Genomic DNA, 19,993 nt, shown 5'->3' with positions numbered 1-19,993 from the left:
GTGTTGGAGATGGACTGAGACCAGAACAGGGGTTGGGTTGGTACTGGACTGAGACCAGACCAAGGGTAGAGTTGGTGCTGGGCTGAGACTGAGACCAGACCAGGGGTAGGGTTGGTGCTGTGGCTGAACTGAGACCAGAACAGGGGTAGGGTTGGTGCTACACTACAAGGTGAAGGAAATTGAGTTCTCAAGGTTCCTTTCCACTGGACCAGACTGGCTCTGACAACTGGATTTGACGAGCATGTTTTGAATGTAGAACAAGGGGACATTGTGAGAGCAGGGGAGCCACCCTACGGATCAACACATATATCCAAACCCAAAAGAAGAGAACCATGACTTAAATGCCTGTTAAATATTTTGTCTGGGGCTCGACAAGCATTCACACTTCTATACTCAGCACCATACATTTCAAACTGAAGTTCCAGAAGTTTCTTTAAAACAAGCACGAATGCCAAGTTAAATAACAAATATGGAGCGTGAGGCAGTCCTTCTAAGAAAAATACAATCAAGGAGGGAAGAGACTCTGCCAAGTGCTTAATATAATATACAATTCTTCTGCTTTAGCCCATTGTAACTTGCACATACTGAGTGTGAGATGAGAGCATGCCGACACACACAGAACTCCTCAGAAAAGTGCTGTTTCTCAATCAGGCCATTCACAATCAGCATGTGAGAAGAGTTTCTTTCCCTCCGTATTAAACTGTACATCAGCCTGATAATGATTTCTGTTTGCATGCGCATTTGCTTCCTTTTATATGTAAGATGTGAAAGAATTAAATAAAAGCTGTATGAATATTTAAACAAACAAAAACATGTTGATAAACAAGGCTTGAAAAATAAGACAAAAAAAGCTTTCCATATGCTACCATCCATCTTTAATGATCCAAAATCTGGAAAGGAAAGCTTAGGATGACTCATGCATATTTCATCATCCACATGTGAAGTGTTCTCATTAGGATCTTCTACTAGCCCTCCATCTTGGCACACGTTACCTGCACTTTGATTTCTAGTATTATTTCAGTTGATAAACAAAATCAAACCGTTAATGAGTAATGGAATGTAGCGCTACTCTGTGATTAATTCACTATCCACAGACTCATTCACTGGCTCTATTCAGCACAGTACAGAGATAAGCCCTGAAGTAAGACATGGAGAGAAGAGGATGGTCTCAACTTTAGATAGAGCTTTAACTATCTATAGGAGAGTGTTTAAGGAAACAGTAGGTGAGAGACAACATGCACACACGCACACGCACACACACGTCCCTCTGGGCTTGGCGTGGACAGCCATGTCCAAACTGATAAGGGGATGGAGGTCCTGTGGTGGTAGGCCTGATCTCTAAGAGCGAGGCCTGGGACTCAGCTGAGGCTTGGCTGGGACTCAGGGGGGACTCCGGCTGAGGTCCGGCCGTCCAGCTGGAGGCCCTATTCTCCCAGGCCCCCGCTGGGCTGTGCCTCCATATAGGGCCTCCAAATCCATTTACACCAGCTCATGTTTAACAGTCATACCGACACATTTATGATCCAGAAAGGCTTCCCTTTATCTGGGAGGCCAGAGCAATTTGCCTCTTCACACCGTCACGGTACATCAGCCTGAGCCCTGGGGACTCAGCTCTTGTCATTTAGCCTCCGCCAGGCAACAGTCTCAGAACCACAGTCATATCAGGCATCTGACGGTCAGACGGCTGTCATCTGCCTGCTCTGCACCGTGCATGGATGGATATAGCTACCTCTCTGGCTCAGACTGGCCTGCACCATACTGTTCATATGATCATCCTCCTTCAGAGCCCTGGGGAGAGACCCCACCCCAGTCAACAAGCTCTTCTAGAGCCCAGCCTTTCTTCTCCAACTTGATGTAAAAAGCCTGTTTCTCAACAGACATACACACAAGACAGAACATCCTCTCACACCTTCTCTTCTATCTCGCCTGAAAGGAATACTTCAGGATTTTAGCAATACCCGTAGTCAACTTGTGGATGCCCTTTTTATGTCTCTGGGTACATTTTGAAGTTGCTAACTAGCGCTAGTGCAATTGCTAGCGTAATGACTGAATGTCTATGGGTATCTGCTAGCTAACGCAAGTTAGCATTGGTTCGCTAAACTACCTCTAACTTACTTCATACTGGACACAGAGACATACAAATGGTATCCACTAGTCCATCTGACTCTGGGGAAGTAGATAAAAGGCCTCATTGTCAAAATCCCGAAGTATCCTCTTTAACACACACATACCTGTACACGTGCCTGGTTGAGAAAAACCTATATGTCTTTACCTCCCTGCTTTACGCCGTCAGGATTCAGGAATAATACACTACCTCTGCTGCCACCATCCCCACAGTACATTCATTTCATTTAGCACGCACTCACTGTACAGGATGAATTGATTTCACTTTGTTTGGTTTTGACAGCCATGTTTATTGTGCAATGAAATGTGGTGTGGCGTGGGGCTGACAGTATCCATCAACGTAGGCCAATCTGCTGACTGCCGGGCCAGATGAAGGTATTCATTAGGGCAGGAGCGTAGCGCTCACTCAGACACGACAGCCAGTGTCTGCGCCCCGGGATCGCTCGCTCTAATTTACGATGCCCCCCGTGCCATTACTCTGCCACTGACACTGATTCAGCAATTTATATACTGGCATGCATGCATACGGGCAGAGGTGAGCCTCTTACGAGGAGGGGGACACAACACGGCCCGCCACCCTGACACCAGCGCCAGGAAACAAACCACTTCAATCAGTTCATTAGAGATGAGGCCCGTGAAGCCCTGGGTTCTGGTTCGCTAGGTGGAAGACGAGGAGGAGAACTTCTTCTCCAGTTCGTATCTGCACCAGCAAGCCATGAAAGGGAAATCTATGGCTCTTCTAAACAGCATTATAACATCCTGGTGGCTTTGTGTGAGTGTGGAATGGAGTGCTGACAGGCTAAGCAGACCCAGATTCAGAACCAGCTCAGGGCTGAGGGCTCTGTCTGTCAGTGTTGGGACTTGGAGCTGAGAGCAGAAATGAGCCTGACCCTGGGCTAGAAGGCGGGTGCTAAGAGCCGCATGATGCCACCACTCCATGAGGACAGAGGACCGCATCCGTCCCTGCCACAGTGCTTGTGTATGGTCACATGGGAGGTCCCTGCCGCCCTCTCAGCAGCAGCAGCCACTGAGGGAGCTGGCAGCAGCAGCAGGGCCTAAAGCTCACCAAGCATCACCCCACAACGGTAACATGCAATTTACAACAATGCTGTTTTCTCTCCAATAAAACACCCAACACTGTTCTGACATTTATAAACAAGCATTAATTGATTTTTGGGGGAGGAGCAGCACGTTCGGGAAGCAGTTAGTTAGGTGTGTGATTGTATAAATAAATACAGATGTTTAGCAGTGACAGGGCAACCCCCAGGGTTGGGGCTGGGGGGGGGGGCGAGGGGGGGAACAGGGGAGGGCTGCTTAATCGAATTTATTGAGATTCATGAGGCCTGCAGCTCAATGTGACGGAGCGATATGAGAATCTGCTTTTAATTTGTTTCTCCCACAGACACTGAAGATGAGCAGCATGAATTGCAGAGAGAGACAGAGAGGGAGAAGGAGAGAGAGAGAGGGAGAGCGAAAGAGGGGGTAGGGCGAGAGAGAGAGACAGTGAGAGAGAGTGAGAGAGAAGGAGAGGGGGATAGAGAGAGAGAAGAGAGAGAGAGAGAGAGGGGGGGGGCAGGGAGAGAGAGGGAGAGAAGGAGAGGGAGAGAAGGATGGAGGGACAGAGAGAGAGAGAGAGAGAGAGAGAGAGAGAGAGGGAGAGATAGAAGGAGAGTGAGATAGAGAGAGATAGAAGGAGAGATAGAAGGAGAGGGAGAGAGAGAGAGGGGGCAGGGAGAGAGAAAGATAGAGAGAAAGGGGGAGACGGAGCGAGAATGAAGAGAGTGTTGTGAAGCCCAGCAGCCTATGACACCTGTGTGCTGCAGGTTCAGACTGGACCCTGTGCCGAGCAGAGCCAGAGGGCTGTGCTGCCCGCCCCCCCCAAACACCTCTCACTAAAGGTATTTACTGATTTAGGGCCTCTCCCTCCAAGGGAGGGGATCAACATGCAGTGTATGGACAGATATGAAACATGCGGAATGACACATGCAGTGTATCAGATATGACACATGCAGTGTATCTGCATGCAGTGTATGGACAGATATGGCACATGCAGTGTATGGACAGATATGAAACATGCAGTGTATGGACCATGACACATGCAGTGTATGGACAGATATGACACATGCCCTCCATGCAGTGTATGGACAGATATGAAACATGCAGTGTATGGACGCCCAGTGTATGGGAAACATGCAGTGTATGGACAGAATCATGCAGTGTATGGACAGACCATGCAGTGTATGGACAGATATGACACATGCAGTGTATGGACAGATATGACACATGCAGTGTATGGACAGATATGACACATGCAGTGTATGGACAGATATGACACATGCATATGTATGGACAGATATGACACATGCAGTGTATGGATAGTGTATGGACAGATATGACACATGCAGTGTATGGGATCAGCAGTGTATGGACAGATATGAAACATGCAGTGTATGGACAGATATGAAACATGCAGTGTATGGACAGATATGACACATGCAGTGTATGGACAGATATGACACATGCAGTGTATGGACAGATATGACACATGCAGTGTATGGACAGATATGACACATGCAGTGTATGGACAGATATGACACATGCAGTGTATGGACAGATATGACACATGCAGTGTATGGACAGATATGACACATGCAGTGTATGGATAGATATGACACATGCAGTGTATGGACAGATATGAAACATGCAGTGTATGGACAGATATGACACATGCAGTGTATGGACAGATATGACACATGCAGTGTATGGACAGATATGACACATGCAGTGTATGGACAGATATGACACATGCAGTGTATGGACAGATATGACACATGCAGTGTATGGATAGATATGACACATGCAGTGTATGGACAGATATGACACATGCAGTGTATGGACAGATATGACACATGCAGTGTATGGACAGATATGACACATGCAGTGTATGGATGATATGACACATGCAGTGTATGGACAGATATGAAACATGCAGTGTATGGACAGATATGAAACATGCAGTGTATGGACAGATATGACACATGCAGTGTATGGACAGATATGAAACATGCAGTGTATGGACAGATATGACACATGCAGTGTATGGACAGATATGACACATGCAGTGTATGGACAGATATGAAACATGCAGTGTATGGACAGATATGACACATGCAGTGTATGGACAGATATGACACATGCAGTGTATGGACAGATATGAAACATGCAGTGTATGGACAGATATGAAACATGCAGTGTATGGACAGATATGAAACATGCAGTGCTCAGTGCCTCTATTCAAGCCGTGGTTCATAGTCCGCTAATTAAACAATAACATGCCAGTTGGATGCTTTGAATTCTTCCATTTCTATGTGTGTGTAAAGGAACTAACAGCTGACATGTTAGCACTTGCATGCCACAGTATAGCTCTTACTTTTGCCTCCTCCATTTCCTCTCACATGCTATCAGCCTTAAAGTGGGGCAAGGTGCATTCCTGTTCACATCTCACTATTCCAGTATTAATCCATAAAACCTGGGCAACCTGGGCTGACATGCAAAACCAACTCCTCGTCCTAACAGACTATGGGAATGACACACACAGGCACACAGGCACACGCACACTAATCTCCAAGGATAGGCCTATATGAATAAAACAGAACTATTGGAAATCAAATGTGAACTGTATAAAGGGAATTGTCTGAATTGTCTGAATCAAGTAAATGTTTGCAAATGTAATGTTTTATCCCTTCATCAAAAACCATTTGAATTCATTGTTTTGGGAATCAACCAACTTAAAAAAGGGACACCCTAATTGATCTAATATATTACAGTTGTAACTGATATGTCTAAACCACCTAGTTTGAGCTCGAACAAATAGCCTCCTATTTATTTCTCCTTGGCTGATATTGTGCTGTGTGTTCAGATGAACTCTGTTTCCTGCCTCCCTGCATCTCTCAACGCCCTCTTTGTTCTCCCAGGACCCTCTCTGGCGGAGACGCTTTAGACAAACACACAACCCGCGTGACATACTACTTCTACAAAGCCATATGTGAATGAAAAAAGAGGCTGGGTTGAGGCCTTTTGTGGTATTTGTTCATGTTTTTCATCTGAGCTTAAAAAGACCTAATGACTTTGCGGTGAGCTGATGCATGTGGCTCGTGGCTTTCCAAAATGAAGTAAATTCTATCTATTCCCATACCACGCCACTATTTTCCAATGGCCCCCGTTAGAACTTTGGCAGCTGTTAATTGGGTTGCTGCATGCTTTGCAAATATTAGTTTAAGCATCATAAAGCTTTCTGTGAACTGCAGCGAGGCCTGCTGTACAGTGGTCTTCTGAATAACAGTGTTTCTCCTCTGCAGGGAGATTGACCCCTGACCTGACAGACCTACAGTCACTAGGTAGCAGCTACAGCCTGTTCAGGTATATTCAGATACTGGCAGTAGTTTTCCTCATGTTGGGGAGCAGAAAGGTGTCTGCAGTACACTCTGTGCTGCTGTGGAATACCGTGTTGCAGGACAAAAAGTCCCTGCTTTAAAATAATGATCCATATTTACATGTGGTACCTGGCTCTCCCTCAAGAAATCACTTAAGGGTAAGCGGTTGAAAATGCTGTTGACAGCTATGATTATTTGAAAATGGCAAATAATTAAAGTAAATAATGATAATAATGTTATTATAATTGTTATATCCTATCCATTCTCATAGTAAACATGCATTTTCTTAGATTTGCTCAACGTAATGCCTCCAAACAAGAACCTCAGAAGTAAACACGGATCTTGTTCTCCAAAGTAAACAGATTGCGGTTGTAAAAAGAGGCTTTAATGTGATGGGCATCATGTTAAAACCCTGTTCACATCATTCATCTGGTGGTGCTGTTGAAACAGACAGATATATTTGTGGAGATAGATGAAATGGTGACTGTGTTGGTGAGCTATGTGCATGTCTCTGGCTTCTAGCCACCACTCTCTCTCTCCCCCTGGGAAGAGGACCTCCGTGGGCCCTGCCTCTCCTCTCCTCCCTGCCTCCTCCTAATCCAGAGCCCGCTGGGAACTCACTTCCCAGAGGCGTCTGGCGCTGGCCTTTCCCTCAGCCCTGCAGAGGACATAAAAGGACACAACTGATCCCTGACGACAGGGGCTTGTGCGCGCCTTGCTCCTGTTCTGACTCCACAGTAGCCACAGAAGAAAGGTTCCCACTGGGGTAACTGGGAGAGACTGGGGACCTAGAGAACATCTGCCCTGAGGGCCAGAGGGGTGGGACAGAGTCTGCTGCGGTGACAACGTGGGAACTATCCCTCTATGGCCACTAACTGCACCTCTAATCCTGAATTTATGGGTGTGATGTGAAAGCAGACATGACAAGTAATTTATGTTTCAGTTCTTTGACTTTGTCAACAAGCAGGTTTATGTGAGGTAGACCATACACTTTGTGAAACGTTGTGTGTTGTGATGATTTTGTTGGGAATGTTGGGAAATGGGCAAATTGGTGGGAAATGTTTTAAACAGGCTTTTAGAAGGGATCTAAAGAGGCGAGTGCTCTTGTAGTATCCTGAGAAATATCTCTCCCTCCATCTTGAGAATGTTGCAGCTATTAAAGGTGAGCCTGATTCATTTTCCCTCTGCTCGGGGCTCTGAAGTGCCATGGAAACTGACACAAATATTTACGTCAGACAAACATTGGCGCATCGAGGCATTCCTCGCCACTGTTTACGCTCCAGGCCCACAAAGGGAGATGGCGCTTTGTCACACGGGTGCTACACGAATTTACACCTCTGTGCCCAGGACCTCAAACAAGTGCAGCGGCTGCCGGGGCCAGGCCTGGAGAAGGGCCAGCTTTGTCCTCAGGCACCCTGTCCTTCCCTCACCTACCTGTGAAAACCAGGGAGCGGTGGGCGCCTTCAAACACCACTATCCCCCCAACCCAGCTCCCCCTGGTCTACTGCTCTGGCAGTCCTCACCTCTCTCTGGTCCACTATAGGAACACACTGTGCACAGGGGGGAATGCAGGCAGCAGTCTGAAGAATTCACTGTTACATAGAACTGACTGGATGGCTTTTCAGCATGGGAAAAGGGAAAACTATAGGTGAGAAGTCTGTACTTACCATCCAGATCCTCTGGCCTGGTGAGGTCGATGACTCTGTGGCCAATTTTGCCATCCTCTCCCAGTTTGCTAAGATGGTGACCAAGGCTCTCAAAGTGTGCCCGCTCCTACAGTACACAGAAACAGAGAGGAAAGAGAGAGAGAGACAATGAGGAAACTGAACAAATGGCTGCATATACAGTACATCTCTTTCCATATCAAGAGAATAGCTGATCAGTAGAATGACTGAATGAGTCATTTCTGAAACACATTATCTCTTTGAAATAACTGCTAGCTCTATTGTAGAGGCGCTCCTTTGACATGATGGAAGTGGATAGAGCTTGCCATTATCATCCCTGCCTGCATTCAGCAGATGCTATAATGTCTGACAGGAGGGAGGGAGGTAGAGACAGTAGGAGCCAGGGGTGCTGTAAATAGAGTTATAGAGGAACACTTTGGGGCCCTCTCTTTGCAGCGCTCAGGATTTCCTGTCTGTCTGTCTGTCTGTCTGTCTGTCTGTCTGTCTGTCTGTCTGTCTGTCTGTCTGTCTGTCTGTCTGTCTGTCTGTCTGTCTGTCTGTCTGTCTGTCTGTCTGTCTGTCTGTCTGTCTGTCTGTCTGTCTGGTGCTAGCGCCCAGAGCTCAGCAGCCATCACGTATTCAGGGCTCATGCTTTATAGAACACACCGTGTTCTCCCTTTTGTCATGTCGCTTTATGCTCAGATTAAACTTGGCATCATGTTGTACTTGACGCACAATGAAACCCGTTCATTCCGCTCGCCTGTGACAATATTAAATGTCATGTCCGTGTGCATTTACAGAATAAAATAACAGCTTTCGGGGCCCTCTGAATAGTTGCTGCACATTACACTTAATGTATTATGCAGGGGGAGAGTGCCGACTGCTGCTCGCTCCATTGTTAAATGACCTAGTTCGGCAGTGAATGCGCAGGGCATTAGCACAGGGCTGTCTTCCTCTCTAAAGACTCAAGTAGGAGATGGACACTTTGACTCGGCATGACACAAATAATCTCTCCCCCTCGGATTCGCCTGGAAGACACTAAAAGCAGGCATGTTGCCAGGGTTCAGCCGAGAGCATTTGTTTTACTCCCAGGGTGAGCATTCTATCTTTGCCAAAGGTGCACTATGTGTACCCCCCCTCTTCCTGTGTCTTTTCTGAGGTTGCCTATCACACGCAGTTTGTACAGACACTCAGGTGGGCTCCCTATACAATGCTAACAGCTCCCCTGCCACACACACAGACACCGACACCAACACACACATTAATCTTTCACTGTTTTCTGGGCTTTCACTCTTTTGTTTGTGTTCTTGGTTTCCACCCACATGGGAGCTTGTATACCTCTCTCCTATCAGAGAAGATATAATGTACCATTACACTTCAGTCACTGGAGGTTAATACAGAACATCACCTGCAATACAATGTTGTTTGGTTTCGTTTCATAGAACATCCTGATCAAAAGTATTACTTCCAGAAGAAAACAGACAGTTGTTCATTCATTTCTCAGAGAAAAAAATAATCCATTGTCAAATTACTGAAATGTTTTTTTTCTTTCAACTTCCCTTTCATTGGCCAAAAATACCTGAAAAGGGTGACAAGAAGACAAATTGAGACATTTGAATTTCATCAAGTCTTCTCCATCATCCTGAAGCATTTCATTTATTCAAGAACTATTCCTCAAAAAGAGAGAGTATGTCTCTCTTTGTGTGTGTGTCTCTCTGTGTGTGTGTCTGTGTGTGTGTGTCTGTGTGCGTGTGTCTGTGTGTGTGTGTGTGTCTCTGTGTGTATGTGTCTCTGTGTGTGTGTGTGTGTCTGTGTGTGTGTGTGTGTGTCTCTGTGTGTGTCTCTGTGTGTGAAAGACAGTGAGAGTGCTGCAATTTACCATCACGCTTCAAGGAGCCATCATTATGTATGGACATCTGAGTGATTCTGATCTACAATTAACCACCACCTGCTTATGGCCTGTGATTAGAGGCTGCCTATCTGCCTTGGCTTTGCTAACTTAAGTGTTTTCTAATTATGACATATGCGCTGGTCCCCGCTGGGCAGAAGGCGCTTTGTAAAGATAAGATAGAGCGCCATGCCTTCCCAGCGCCACGCTCCGTGTGAAGCGACACACACTGCTGTATTCATCACCCAGCCACATTATTGCACTTAATGAAAGAGGCTAGCGGCCCGATGACAAATTGATGGATGTGCGATTAGTCGGACGGGCAATGGCGGCCTGGGATGGGATGCTACATGGACAGTTCTCTCCTCTCTGCCTGGAGGGCCTGGGATGGGATGCTACATGGACAGTTCTCTCCTCTCTGCCTGGAGGGGGGTGGGGGGCTGGGAGGACTCAGCATTCTGGGGGAACTGTGTAATAAATTAGCTGTCTACCCCCCCACCCCCACTCCACTGGCCCCTCCTGATCAATCAAGGCCTTTTATAAACTCATGATCATTAAGCATCATGTTGGGCTGAGGGGATGAGTAACAGGAGCCATCCATCAAAGACTTTCATTAACAACTAGCTCAGCGCTAAACTTCTCCTTTCTCCACCACAAAGTCCCAGTGATCACACAGAGGGGAGATCAGCTACCGCACCAGTCAGCTGGGGCCAGTGTTGAACAAGTCGGCTTATTGAATTAAACCCGTATTACCTCCACATCATTAAATATAATAGAACTTCTGTACATGCTGATGATACATGAACAATCATTGTTACATTGGCCTATAACAGGTTGATTGAGGATGTGTTGTCTAATGTGAGTTACTGTATTCTTATGTACTCTGCTGTACTCTACTGTAGCTGGACAGTACTGTATGTGTCACCATCGTAGAAGGTGAGGACCAAAACGCAGCGTGGTTAGTATACATTCTTCTTTATTCTTCTTTATTGAAGAAAGAACATGAAGTAAACTGAACCAAAACAATAAACGACTGTGACGCTATAAGACTAATGTGCTAACATGCAACATTCATAGATATAGATAATCACCCACAAAGTACCCACAGAATATGGCTGCCTAAATATGGTTCCCAATCAGAGACAACGATAGACAGCTGCCTCTAATTGAGAACCAGTCTAGGCAACCATAGACATACAAACTACCTAGAAAAGAAACAGCCCCATAAACATACAAAACCCCTAGACAAGACAAAACACATACATCACCCATGTCACACCCTGACCTAACCAAAATAACAAGGAAAACAAAGAACACTAAGGTCAGGGTGTGACAGTATGTCAACTACAAGGTTTGAAAGAATTGTACAAATATGACTTTCTCTTTCCCTGTGTTGGCAATGCTAATGAACATTAGACTAAATCTGTGCAATATGCTACAATGAATTTCCATGACATTTTATATAGTATGTTTTATATACTTATTGCTTACAACCTTTATCATTTATATCCGTGCATTAGAATTGCAGTTATAATTATGGAGATAAATTATATGCACAACATCATGCTTTTTGTTTCAAGGCTTGAAAATATTCAGTGAACTGATGCTACTTTACTACTCCTGCATCAAGTGCTGTGATAAATTAATGGCATTTTTATTATTTTATGATGTCATGAAATTTTTACTGATCACTCTGGCACAGAAGAACATGCAGGGACGATGGCCCTCCGTCCGTCCAGAGAGACGGTACAGTATGCTCACCACCGCCTGCCTGCTGCATGCCCACTATACAGGACATTTATAATGTACTGTAGTGAGGATGGCAAGAGCACTTCCCTTCAGCAAATGGAGAAAAAAATATGAATACTGTGATAAGAGAGAGAGAGACAGAGAGAGAGAGAGAGAGAGAGAGAGAGAAACAGAGAAACAGAGAGAGAGAGAGAGAGAGAGAGAAACAGAGAGAACAGAGAGAGAGAGAGAGAGAGAGAGAGAAAGAAACAGAGAGAGAGGGAGAGAGAGAGAGAGAGAAGCAGGGAGTGAAATGTAGAAAGATAAAAAAACTTGATAGAATAAATAAAGTGAAGGAGAGGCAGGGAATGAAGAAGAGAGAACATGAGAGAGGGCAGAGAGAGAGAGAATACAAAATATAAAATGGTACAAGTTGTTCCCCTCCCATTCTGAACACGGCCTCTGGCGAGCGAGAGGTCCTTCCCTCAAATGAGTTCAGCATGCAGCCTTCATCCCACATCTCAAATTATAGCGACGCGCTCCAAGCTCAAGTGGAAAAAAGCCACCCACAATAATCTCCTCCGCCCTGCCCCGTGCTCTTTTTGTCTCAAATTTGGTTACAAACACATTTTGTTCGATAGCAAATGGCTGCCTGGTGAAGTCATTCCATAGCCATAGAGAACAGAGCAGGGCGAGGGATGGCAAAGTCAGTGGAACTTCTTAGCTTAGCATTGGAGAAGTGTGGAACCCGAGAAGGCCCATGTCAGCACTGTGAAGAGGGCTTTAATCTGCCTGGCCACAGAACATGTGCAGGAGGCCCGCTTCTCTGCCCACAGCCACAGGGCGTATCCTGGGCCTGGGCAGCCCTGGTAGAGGCAGCTAGAGGCAGTGGTAAAGAAAGCAGAAGAAGAGGCAGAGAGAGGCAGGAGGCCCTGTGCATTGTGCCTACCCTATATTTACGCATCACACTGACGCTCCACTCCTGCCCCTCTCCTTTATAAATAGCCTGGCCACCACCATATGGCCTTGGATTGTCTGCTCCATACAACTGTAAGATAATAAGGATTGGTAGAGCCTGTTTAAGGTCCGGCATTAAGGACAGCTGAAAACATTGTCTGGATTTAAGTGAAAAAAAGTAGAGAAGTCCTCCACTATTCTTCTGGTAAAGGGACTGCTTCTGTAAGATAATGAAAATCTTCACTTGAGTTGAAGCAGAGGATAATCAAGCAGGACAGGTGTTTAAACCTTGGAGTTTGATCATTTCCTTTTTTCAGTTGCCCAGGTGCACAGGGCTAAAACAGGGCTCCTCTCCCCTGTAACTATTCCCCAGGTCAGGTAAATGAGAACGTGTTCTCAGTCAACTTACCTGGTAAAATAACGGATAAGTAAATAAATAAAATACCTTGATAAAAAAAGACAACTGACAAAGGCCATAATATTCTGTTGAATAACTGTTATTGTCATGTCTGTGAAAGCGGGCCTCGCAGCATATGCTGCAGCTCAAACACCTGGTCTATGGGGAGGTGAAGCACACAGCTCTCTGATCTGAGCACAATAGCAGGCTTTGTGTATCAGCTGTCACTCATCACAAAGGTCACATATGACCCAGAGTAGAGACCTTGAGGGCCTAAACCTCTGCAATTTGCTCCCTGCCCTGACTAAGATGGAGAGAAAGTGCTCTTTGAACATGAAGTGGTGTTACATCCCGTTTTCTCATCCCAATCTGTTTTGTATTTCAGTTGTAACCAATTGCAATGTTATTTATAATGTTGCAGCTCTCCAGTAGTTGGTAGTTTTAAACCATTTACGTCTTCAGCCCATCCAGTGGTGTGGTAAGCCAAGGGTTTCTTTCATGCAGCCTCTCTTTTCCCCTGCTCCCTGGGCCTCAGACCTGCACTGCTGGAGCTCCACAGGCCTCATCCCCCAAGGCAGGCACAGGATCACTCAGGCCATAGATGGACCACTGCCCTAGACATCCAGTCCTCTGAGTCCTCCAGCCTCTACTGACAGCACCAGGCTACCACCTCATTAAGAGAGCAGCACAAAGTAGCATCTTAGTTCAATTATGGAGCTGAACTGCTAACTGCTACCCCTAATCCGGGCTGGACGCCAGATAGAGTTTTTGGTTTGTTTTTAATGACAGAATATGCTATCATACACCAGGCTGAGATGTTCTTCTCTTTTTCTCTGGAAGGAGAACCAAGTCAGCCACACAAAACCTGACCTTTCAACTTAATTTGCAAATGGTGCATTTTATGCATTGCCATCTCTGCTCTGTGCTGTAAAGGCCTTTCTGACAGAGCTCTCCTGTGGTTTTTTATTCCACACTGGGTTGAGATCATTTGCTGTTGTATTTTTACGGGTTTCCAGCTCTCAATGACCCTGAACTGTTCACTGGCTCCTCCGGGGACCGTTAAGTTGGGCTCACATCTCTGCCTTATCAAACCCTCTGCTTACAATAACACAACACTACCATAACCACAACAATATGGAGAGTGAACTGAGTGACCTGGCAGACACAGGAACCGTTATGTGCCCACTGTAACAATGCTGCAGCAGAGCACAACAGGCCCATTATGGCGTGTTCTCTCAGAGGCCCGGCCGACAGTGAGCGTGGCTCTCTCTGCAGGTCTAGAGCTCTGGGGTCAGTAACATTTTTGAGTGGCTGCAGTGCATTGGCAATTCCACATTTTACACCGCGACTACGGAAAATAAGGGAACTACCTCAGCCAACGGCCCAACCAGGATGCGGCCTTGATGTCTTTCTGGGGAAAGGCGAGACAGAGAGACAGAGAGACAGAAAGACAGAAAGAGAGAAAAAGAGAAAGAGCGGGTGGCATTGTTTCAGTCCTGGCCTGGGACAGACGCCCACACACATCCACAACCTCATTCAGAGTCATAGACTATTTTTATTCCTTTGACAGATGTGAACAATAGGACAAAGCATTAATGTAAGCAATACTCAACAATGGCACTTGCTGGCTATGGCCAGTGACTGGGAGCAGAACATAATCTAATTTGGACGGCCAAACCCATGTATGCCAGGGATTTACATTGCAGCCAAAAAGCCTTGGTTGGCAATTTCCAAGACAGCAGTCGAAAAGCAGCAGAAAATTGCTTCCAGGGCTGCAGACCAGACAAGATTATATTCAAAGTCTTTGTGAGGGCTTTGCCTGAATAGGAACTCGGCACACACACAAACACACATGCACACACGCACACACACACACGCACACACACACACGCACATACACACAAACACACACACACGCACATACACACACACACAGATTAGAGCGAGAAGAGCATTTCTACTACTTGCAAAAGGTTAGGAGTCAGGACTTTGTGGAACACCAGCAAAGCCCCATTTGAATATGTTCGGCTCTGAGCTGTACGACATGGGAAAGAGAATATTGTACTCATCAATAATGTAGGGGGTGTCAGGGGGACAGGGGCAGTTCAATAGGTTAATACACTGGCCTTTCACCCTTTGATTTCAGTTTGGGAGATGTCAGCAGAAGAATATATTGTATCTCTACACAGCCTCCAGCCTCCAGTGACCAAGACAAGAGCTATGGGAATATCACAAGACAAGAGCAGGAATATCCAAGACAAGAGCTATGGGAATATCAACCAAGACAAGAGCTATGGGAATATCAACCAAGACAAGAGCTATGGGAATATCAACCAAGACACGAGCTATGGGAATATCAACCAAGACAAGAGCTATGGGAATATCAACCAAGACAAGAGCTATGGGAATATCAACCAAGACAAGAGCTATAGGAATATCAACCAAGACAAGAGTTATAGGAATATAAACCAAGACAAGAGTTATAGGAATATCAACCAAGACAAGAGCTATAGGAATATCAACCAAGACAAGAGTTATAGGAATATCAACCAAGACAAGAGTTATAGGAATATCACCAATCTGTGACACCTGAATCAGTGACTCTGTGGCCTGTTTCCTCCTGTATCTCAGTTCATACAGTATAGGCCAAACTAAATCTTCAACCTGCAGATGAATACACCCAATCCTAACAGTTTACCAGTTCTAGCTAGCTATGCTAATAGCAGGAGACAATTCCAGGAGTTGCAAATGGATCCTGTTGTATTTGACTGTACACATTCTCAGTTGTTCTAGATAAAAGCATCCACTGAGCAAATAAATAATGGAACAAAGTAATTGCCCTTTACAGACAATAATACCTTTAGATAAATATTTCAAGAAGGAACATTTTGAGTCTTGGAAAAGCTTTTATTGTACTGATGGGATATAGTAAAAAAGGACAAATAGAAAACAGTAAAGCATGAATATTTTACATGTCCTCAACAAGAAGGTAGATGACTAGTGAACTGTAGAATTAAAGGACATCTTCCACCTCAAAGGGCAGTAGTAAGGAGAGAGAGATGAGGAGGAACGAGAGAGAGAGGGGGTGGAGGCAGTAGAAAGAGGCGAGAGAGAGAAAGATGAGAGAGAGAAGAGATGGAAAGAGAGAGTAAGAAGGGCCATAGGAAGGGATCCCAGTAATAGGGTGAGAGAGGAGGAAGGGATGCATTGTGCTCCATGGACACACTTTGTATTAAAAGATGAATTGATCCATCTGTAAGCAGCACTTAGCCCCACTCTCCGGCTGGGTCGTTACACTGTGATAAATCAATATTTAATATCCCCCTCCAACAGCCACACTAGATGATTTTAACCTCTCCTTAATCCCATTTATGTTACTTTTCCTGAATCTTCATGTAAGCTTTCACTGTGATAAACTTCCAGACAGCCGACCGGGAGCACAGCTACTAAAGAGCCCACAGTATTTATGTCAGGTGAGGCGCTTGGCTGAAATATTCATATTCTGAAACTGACCAAAGTGAAAGCTTTTATCTGGGCCTTCCGGGCCTGTGCAGACTGTTGGCTTGTATCAGGGGAAGGCCACTCCGTGCTGTGCCTCCCCCTCCCCTTCCTTCTCTCCCTCCCGCTCTCCCTCCTTCCTAACCCTCCCTCCCTCCTTCCCTCCCAGGCTGAATGATGATCACTCATCTGGCTCACTTGTTAGAGTGTGTCCCAGCACTCAGCACACACACCATCCTGATAGGGACAGTGTCACTGGAACTGTCTTTATCTGCCTTTGGTCTTGGGATGGAGCCAAGCATGGCTCCAGAAGACTGATCATATTCACTACCACATTGACCTCAGAGTTCCACATTGGAGTGTCTCTTTGGTATGACTGAGACAGCATGAAGAGCTGCTCCTCATCCCTCTCTAAGTAGCATCAGCACTTATAATTCAGTCATTCACCCACTCTTGGAAAAAATTGTTCCAAAAGGGTTCGCGGCTATCCCCATAGGATAACCTTTTCTGGTTCCAGGTGGAGCTCTTTCTGGTTCCATGTAGAACCCTCTGTGGAAAGGTTCAAGACAGTACCCTTCTTTCTAAGAGTGCAGGAGAGGTAGTGCCAAGGTTTCATGCTAACTCATTAGAGATGCAGCTACTTCTCCTAAACATAGCTGTGCTTCTGGTAAGCTGTCCTCTGACAAACCCAGGTGGGAGGATGGAGAGAGAGGCCAGGCACACGAAGGCTGACTGACTTCCCAAAAGAAGGAGTCTTTGTGGTGTGTACGGTTACCTAGGGCAACGCGATAACCCCAAAATACCAGTCATATTTTTAAACTGATAGCCCACCTAATTATAATCTGTTGTTCTTGGCTGTGTACTGTCAATGCTGTGATCTTGAACCACAAGCCTCCACAGTCTTACCTCGCTGTTACATTGACTCTTACATTGCACTGACTCTATGCACACACAATGGACTCTACCCACACACCCACACATACTAACACTGACATTTCTATTCTTTATCTTTAACTCTGCATTGTTGGAAAAGGACCCGTAAATAAGCATTTCACTTTTAGTCTACACTCTCTGTCTGTCTCTCTGTCTCTCTGTCTCTCTCTGTCTCTCTTTCTGTTTCGCTCTCTGTCTTGCTCTCTGTCTCGTTCTCTGTCATGCTCTCTCTTTCTCTCTATCTATCTCTCTGTCCCTCTATCTCTCTGTGTCTCTGTCTCGGTCTCTCTCTCTGCCTCTCTCTCTGTCTCTATCTCTCTCTGCCTCTCTCTCTGTCTCTCTCTCTGTCTCTCTCTCTGTCTCTCTCTCCTCAGAATGAGTACACAGACTGAAAGGGGTGGAGCAGAGGTGAGGAGTGATTGACAGCTTCATCCAAAAATGCCCCTCCCTGTTATAAATACACACAGCTTACCTGAGAGGATTGTTTAAACACAGGCTGAGTAGACAGGCCCATAATGCAGTCGAGACAAAAACTAAAGCCAACAAAAGAGGGGCAGAGAAAAGCAGTAAGCTCTACCTGCTAAGAAGAATGGAGGGGTAGGTGTTTGCTGCCTGTTGAAAACGGTTCCTTTCAGGGCATTGTTCACACACTGCATTCATATCATGTAGCAGCAGATTCTGGAGCTTGGCTCACCTTAGAGTCAGGGAGGTAGAGAACGCTACAGGGTCGTCCCACAGACACACCGACAGACACAGACTGAGTGGAAACGGGAGATGGGAGTGTTAACGTTACTCTACAGGCCTCAGACTCACCCACTTAGAGGAGAACCAACAAAGACAGAGACACTGAGGAAGCGTAACTAGCTAACAGGAACAGTTATGATTGCGGGGTGTTAAGGTGTACAACCACAAAAAAATTGTAGTTTGAATTTCCTTTTTTAATGACACAACTCTGTGAGATGGGACTGAACTTTAAATACAAAAACAATACAAATGGTTTTATTGTCTGGTGGCATGGCAAGACAAGTTGATCCCACTGAGTTGTTAAACTATTGGTCATGTCCCTTGACTTGACACACTTCAGTCTGAGCTCACTGCATTGCCACCTGCGTAGACACAGATTTACCCCTAAAACTACATTAAAGAAGAAATCAAAATAGATATTCGTAGATTTTTTTACATATACATTGACCTAGTTGAATGTGTTGGTTAAAAGTGTCAGGTGTTGAAATATTAATGAAGCTCCGCTCCCAGTTCCTGCCTGTTCCTCACAGCCAACTGGCAATATGGCACCAATCAGAGGGAGGTGGATGTTTTTTTCTCTCCTTGATTGACTCATCGCTTGAAGATATTTTAAAAGGGAATCCCGGGGAGGGGAGTGTGTGTGCTCCTGGTACAAAGCACCCCTGTCCCATGTCGAGGGACGGAGAGGGCCGTATGTCTGCTTTAATTGGGCAGAGACATCAGAGTGTTAACCCGCACCGGGCAGCACCATGGTCCGTTCCTCTTTCACCAACATCAACACACACGCATGCAAACACCATAACGCGCACACGCACACACACACACACAGCCATGCCAATATCAATCAAAACCACTACTCTGGACCAGCATTAAAGACAAACATCGGTCTGAAGAATTATATCTAAAAAATAAAATAGCGGAAATCACTTTACTAGTTGTGGTTTTGGGCTACTCACAATGTACTCAGTGAACCAGCTCTGTTGGTGAGGAAAAAAGAGGGAGGGAAGGAGAAAAGAGAGACAGAGAGAGAAGAGTGAATAAACAGAAAGCAACATATAGGAAGATAAATGGAAGAGAGGAGAAAAGGAATGAGAGAGAATGAGACAGAGAGCTGGATGGACGGACAGACGGAGGGGGTCAGGGATTCTGACCTTGTCAGCCCTGCTGCAGTTGTTGAGGCCCATGCCTGTGAGGGCAGAGAGCTTGGCCTCCATGCCCTGCTGGTGGTGCTGCAGCTGCTCTCTCTGGATCTGTTCTCTCATCTTCCTGGCCTCCTGGATGGCCTTCATCACCGCATCCTGGTCCCCGAACAGCGCTGTGGAGTTCAGGCTGGACAGGATGTCTGGGGAGGGAGTCACACCCAGTTAACCCCCACACACAGTAGATACACATGCACACTATTCATTTAGATTCACAGTGAATGAGCCCACTGACAGGTGTTCATCATCCGATGTGGAGAATCAAGCCTTCTAGGAGGTCCTCTTCCTTTTCCAGTGTGTGTGTGTGTGTGTGTGTGTGTGTGTGTGTGTGTGTGTGTGTGTGTGTGTGTGTGTGTGTGTGTGTGTGTGTGTGTGTGTGTGTGTGTGTGTGTGTGTGTGTGTGTGTGTGTGTGTGTGTGTGCGTGTGT

At 45.9% G+C, this 19,993-nt stretch overlaps 1 protein-coding gene across 7 annotated transcripts in view; it reads right to left on the bottom strand.

Moving 5' to 3' along the window:
• LOC112237175 (transcription factor SOX-6) overlaps positions 1-19,993 on the bottom strand; it is an 80,243-nt gene that overhangs the window by 10,012 nt on the left and 50,238 nt on the right. For 4 of the 7 annotated variants that reach the window (XM_042321143.1, XM_042321146.1, XM_042321144.1 and 1 more), the window contains exons 8-10: positions 19,518-19,708; positions 19,323-19,343; positions 8,225-8,330 (exon numbers count right to left, since the gene is read on the bottom strand). In XM_042321143.1, coding sequence (XP_042177077.1) covers positions 8,225-8,330; positions 19,323-19,343; positions 19,518-19,708 — 318 coding nt within the window. The remainder of the gene's footprint in view (positions 1-8,224; positions 8,331-19,322; positions 19,344-19,517; positions 19,709-19,993) is intronic. The other 3 variants (XM_042321145.1, XM_042321147.1, XM_042321149.1) reach the window with 1 other exon arrangement.

Source organism: Oncorhynchus tshawytscha, linkage group LG04 (genome assembly GCF_018296145.1).
Source record: "Oncorhynchus tshawytscha isolate Ot180627B linkage group LG04, Otsh_v2.0, whole genome shotgun sequence".
NCBI classification, from domain to species: domain Eukaryota; kingdom Metazoa; phylum Chordata; class Actinopteri; order Salmoniformes; family Salmonidae; genus Oncorhynchus; species Oncorhynchus tshawytscha.
Note: the sequence above shows the minus strand (reverse complement) of the source record. Positions and strands in the feature narration are given on the sequence as shown.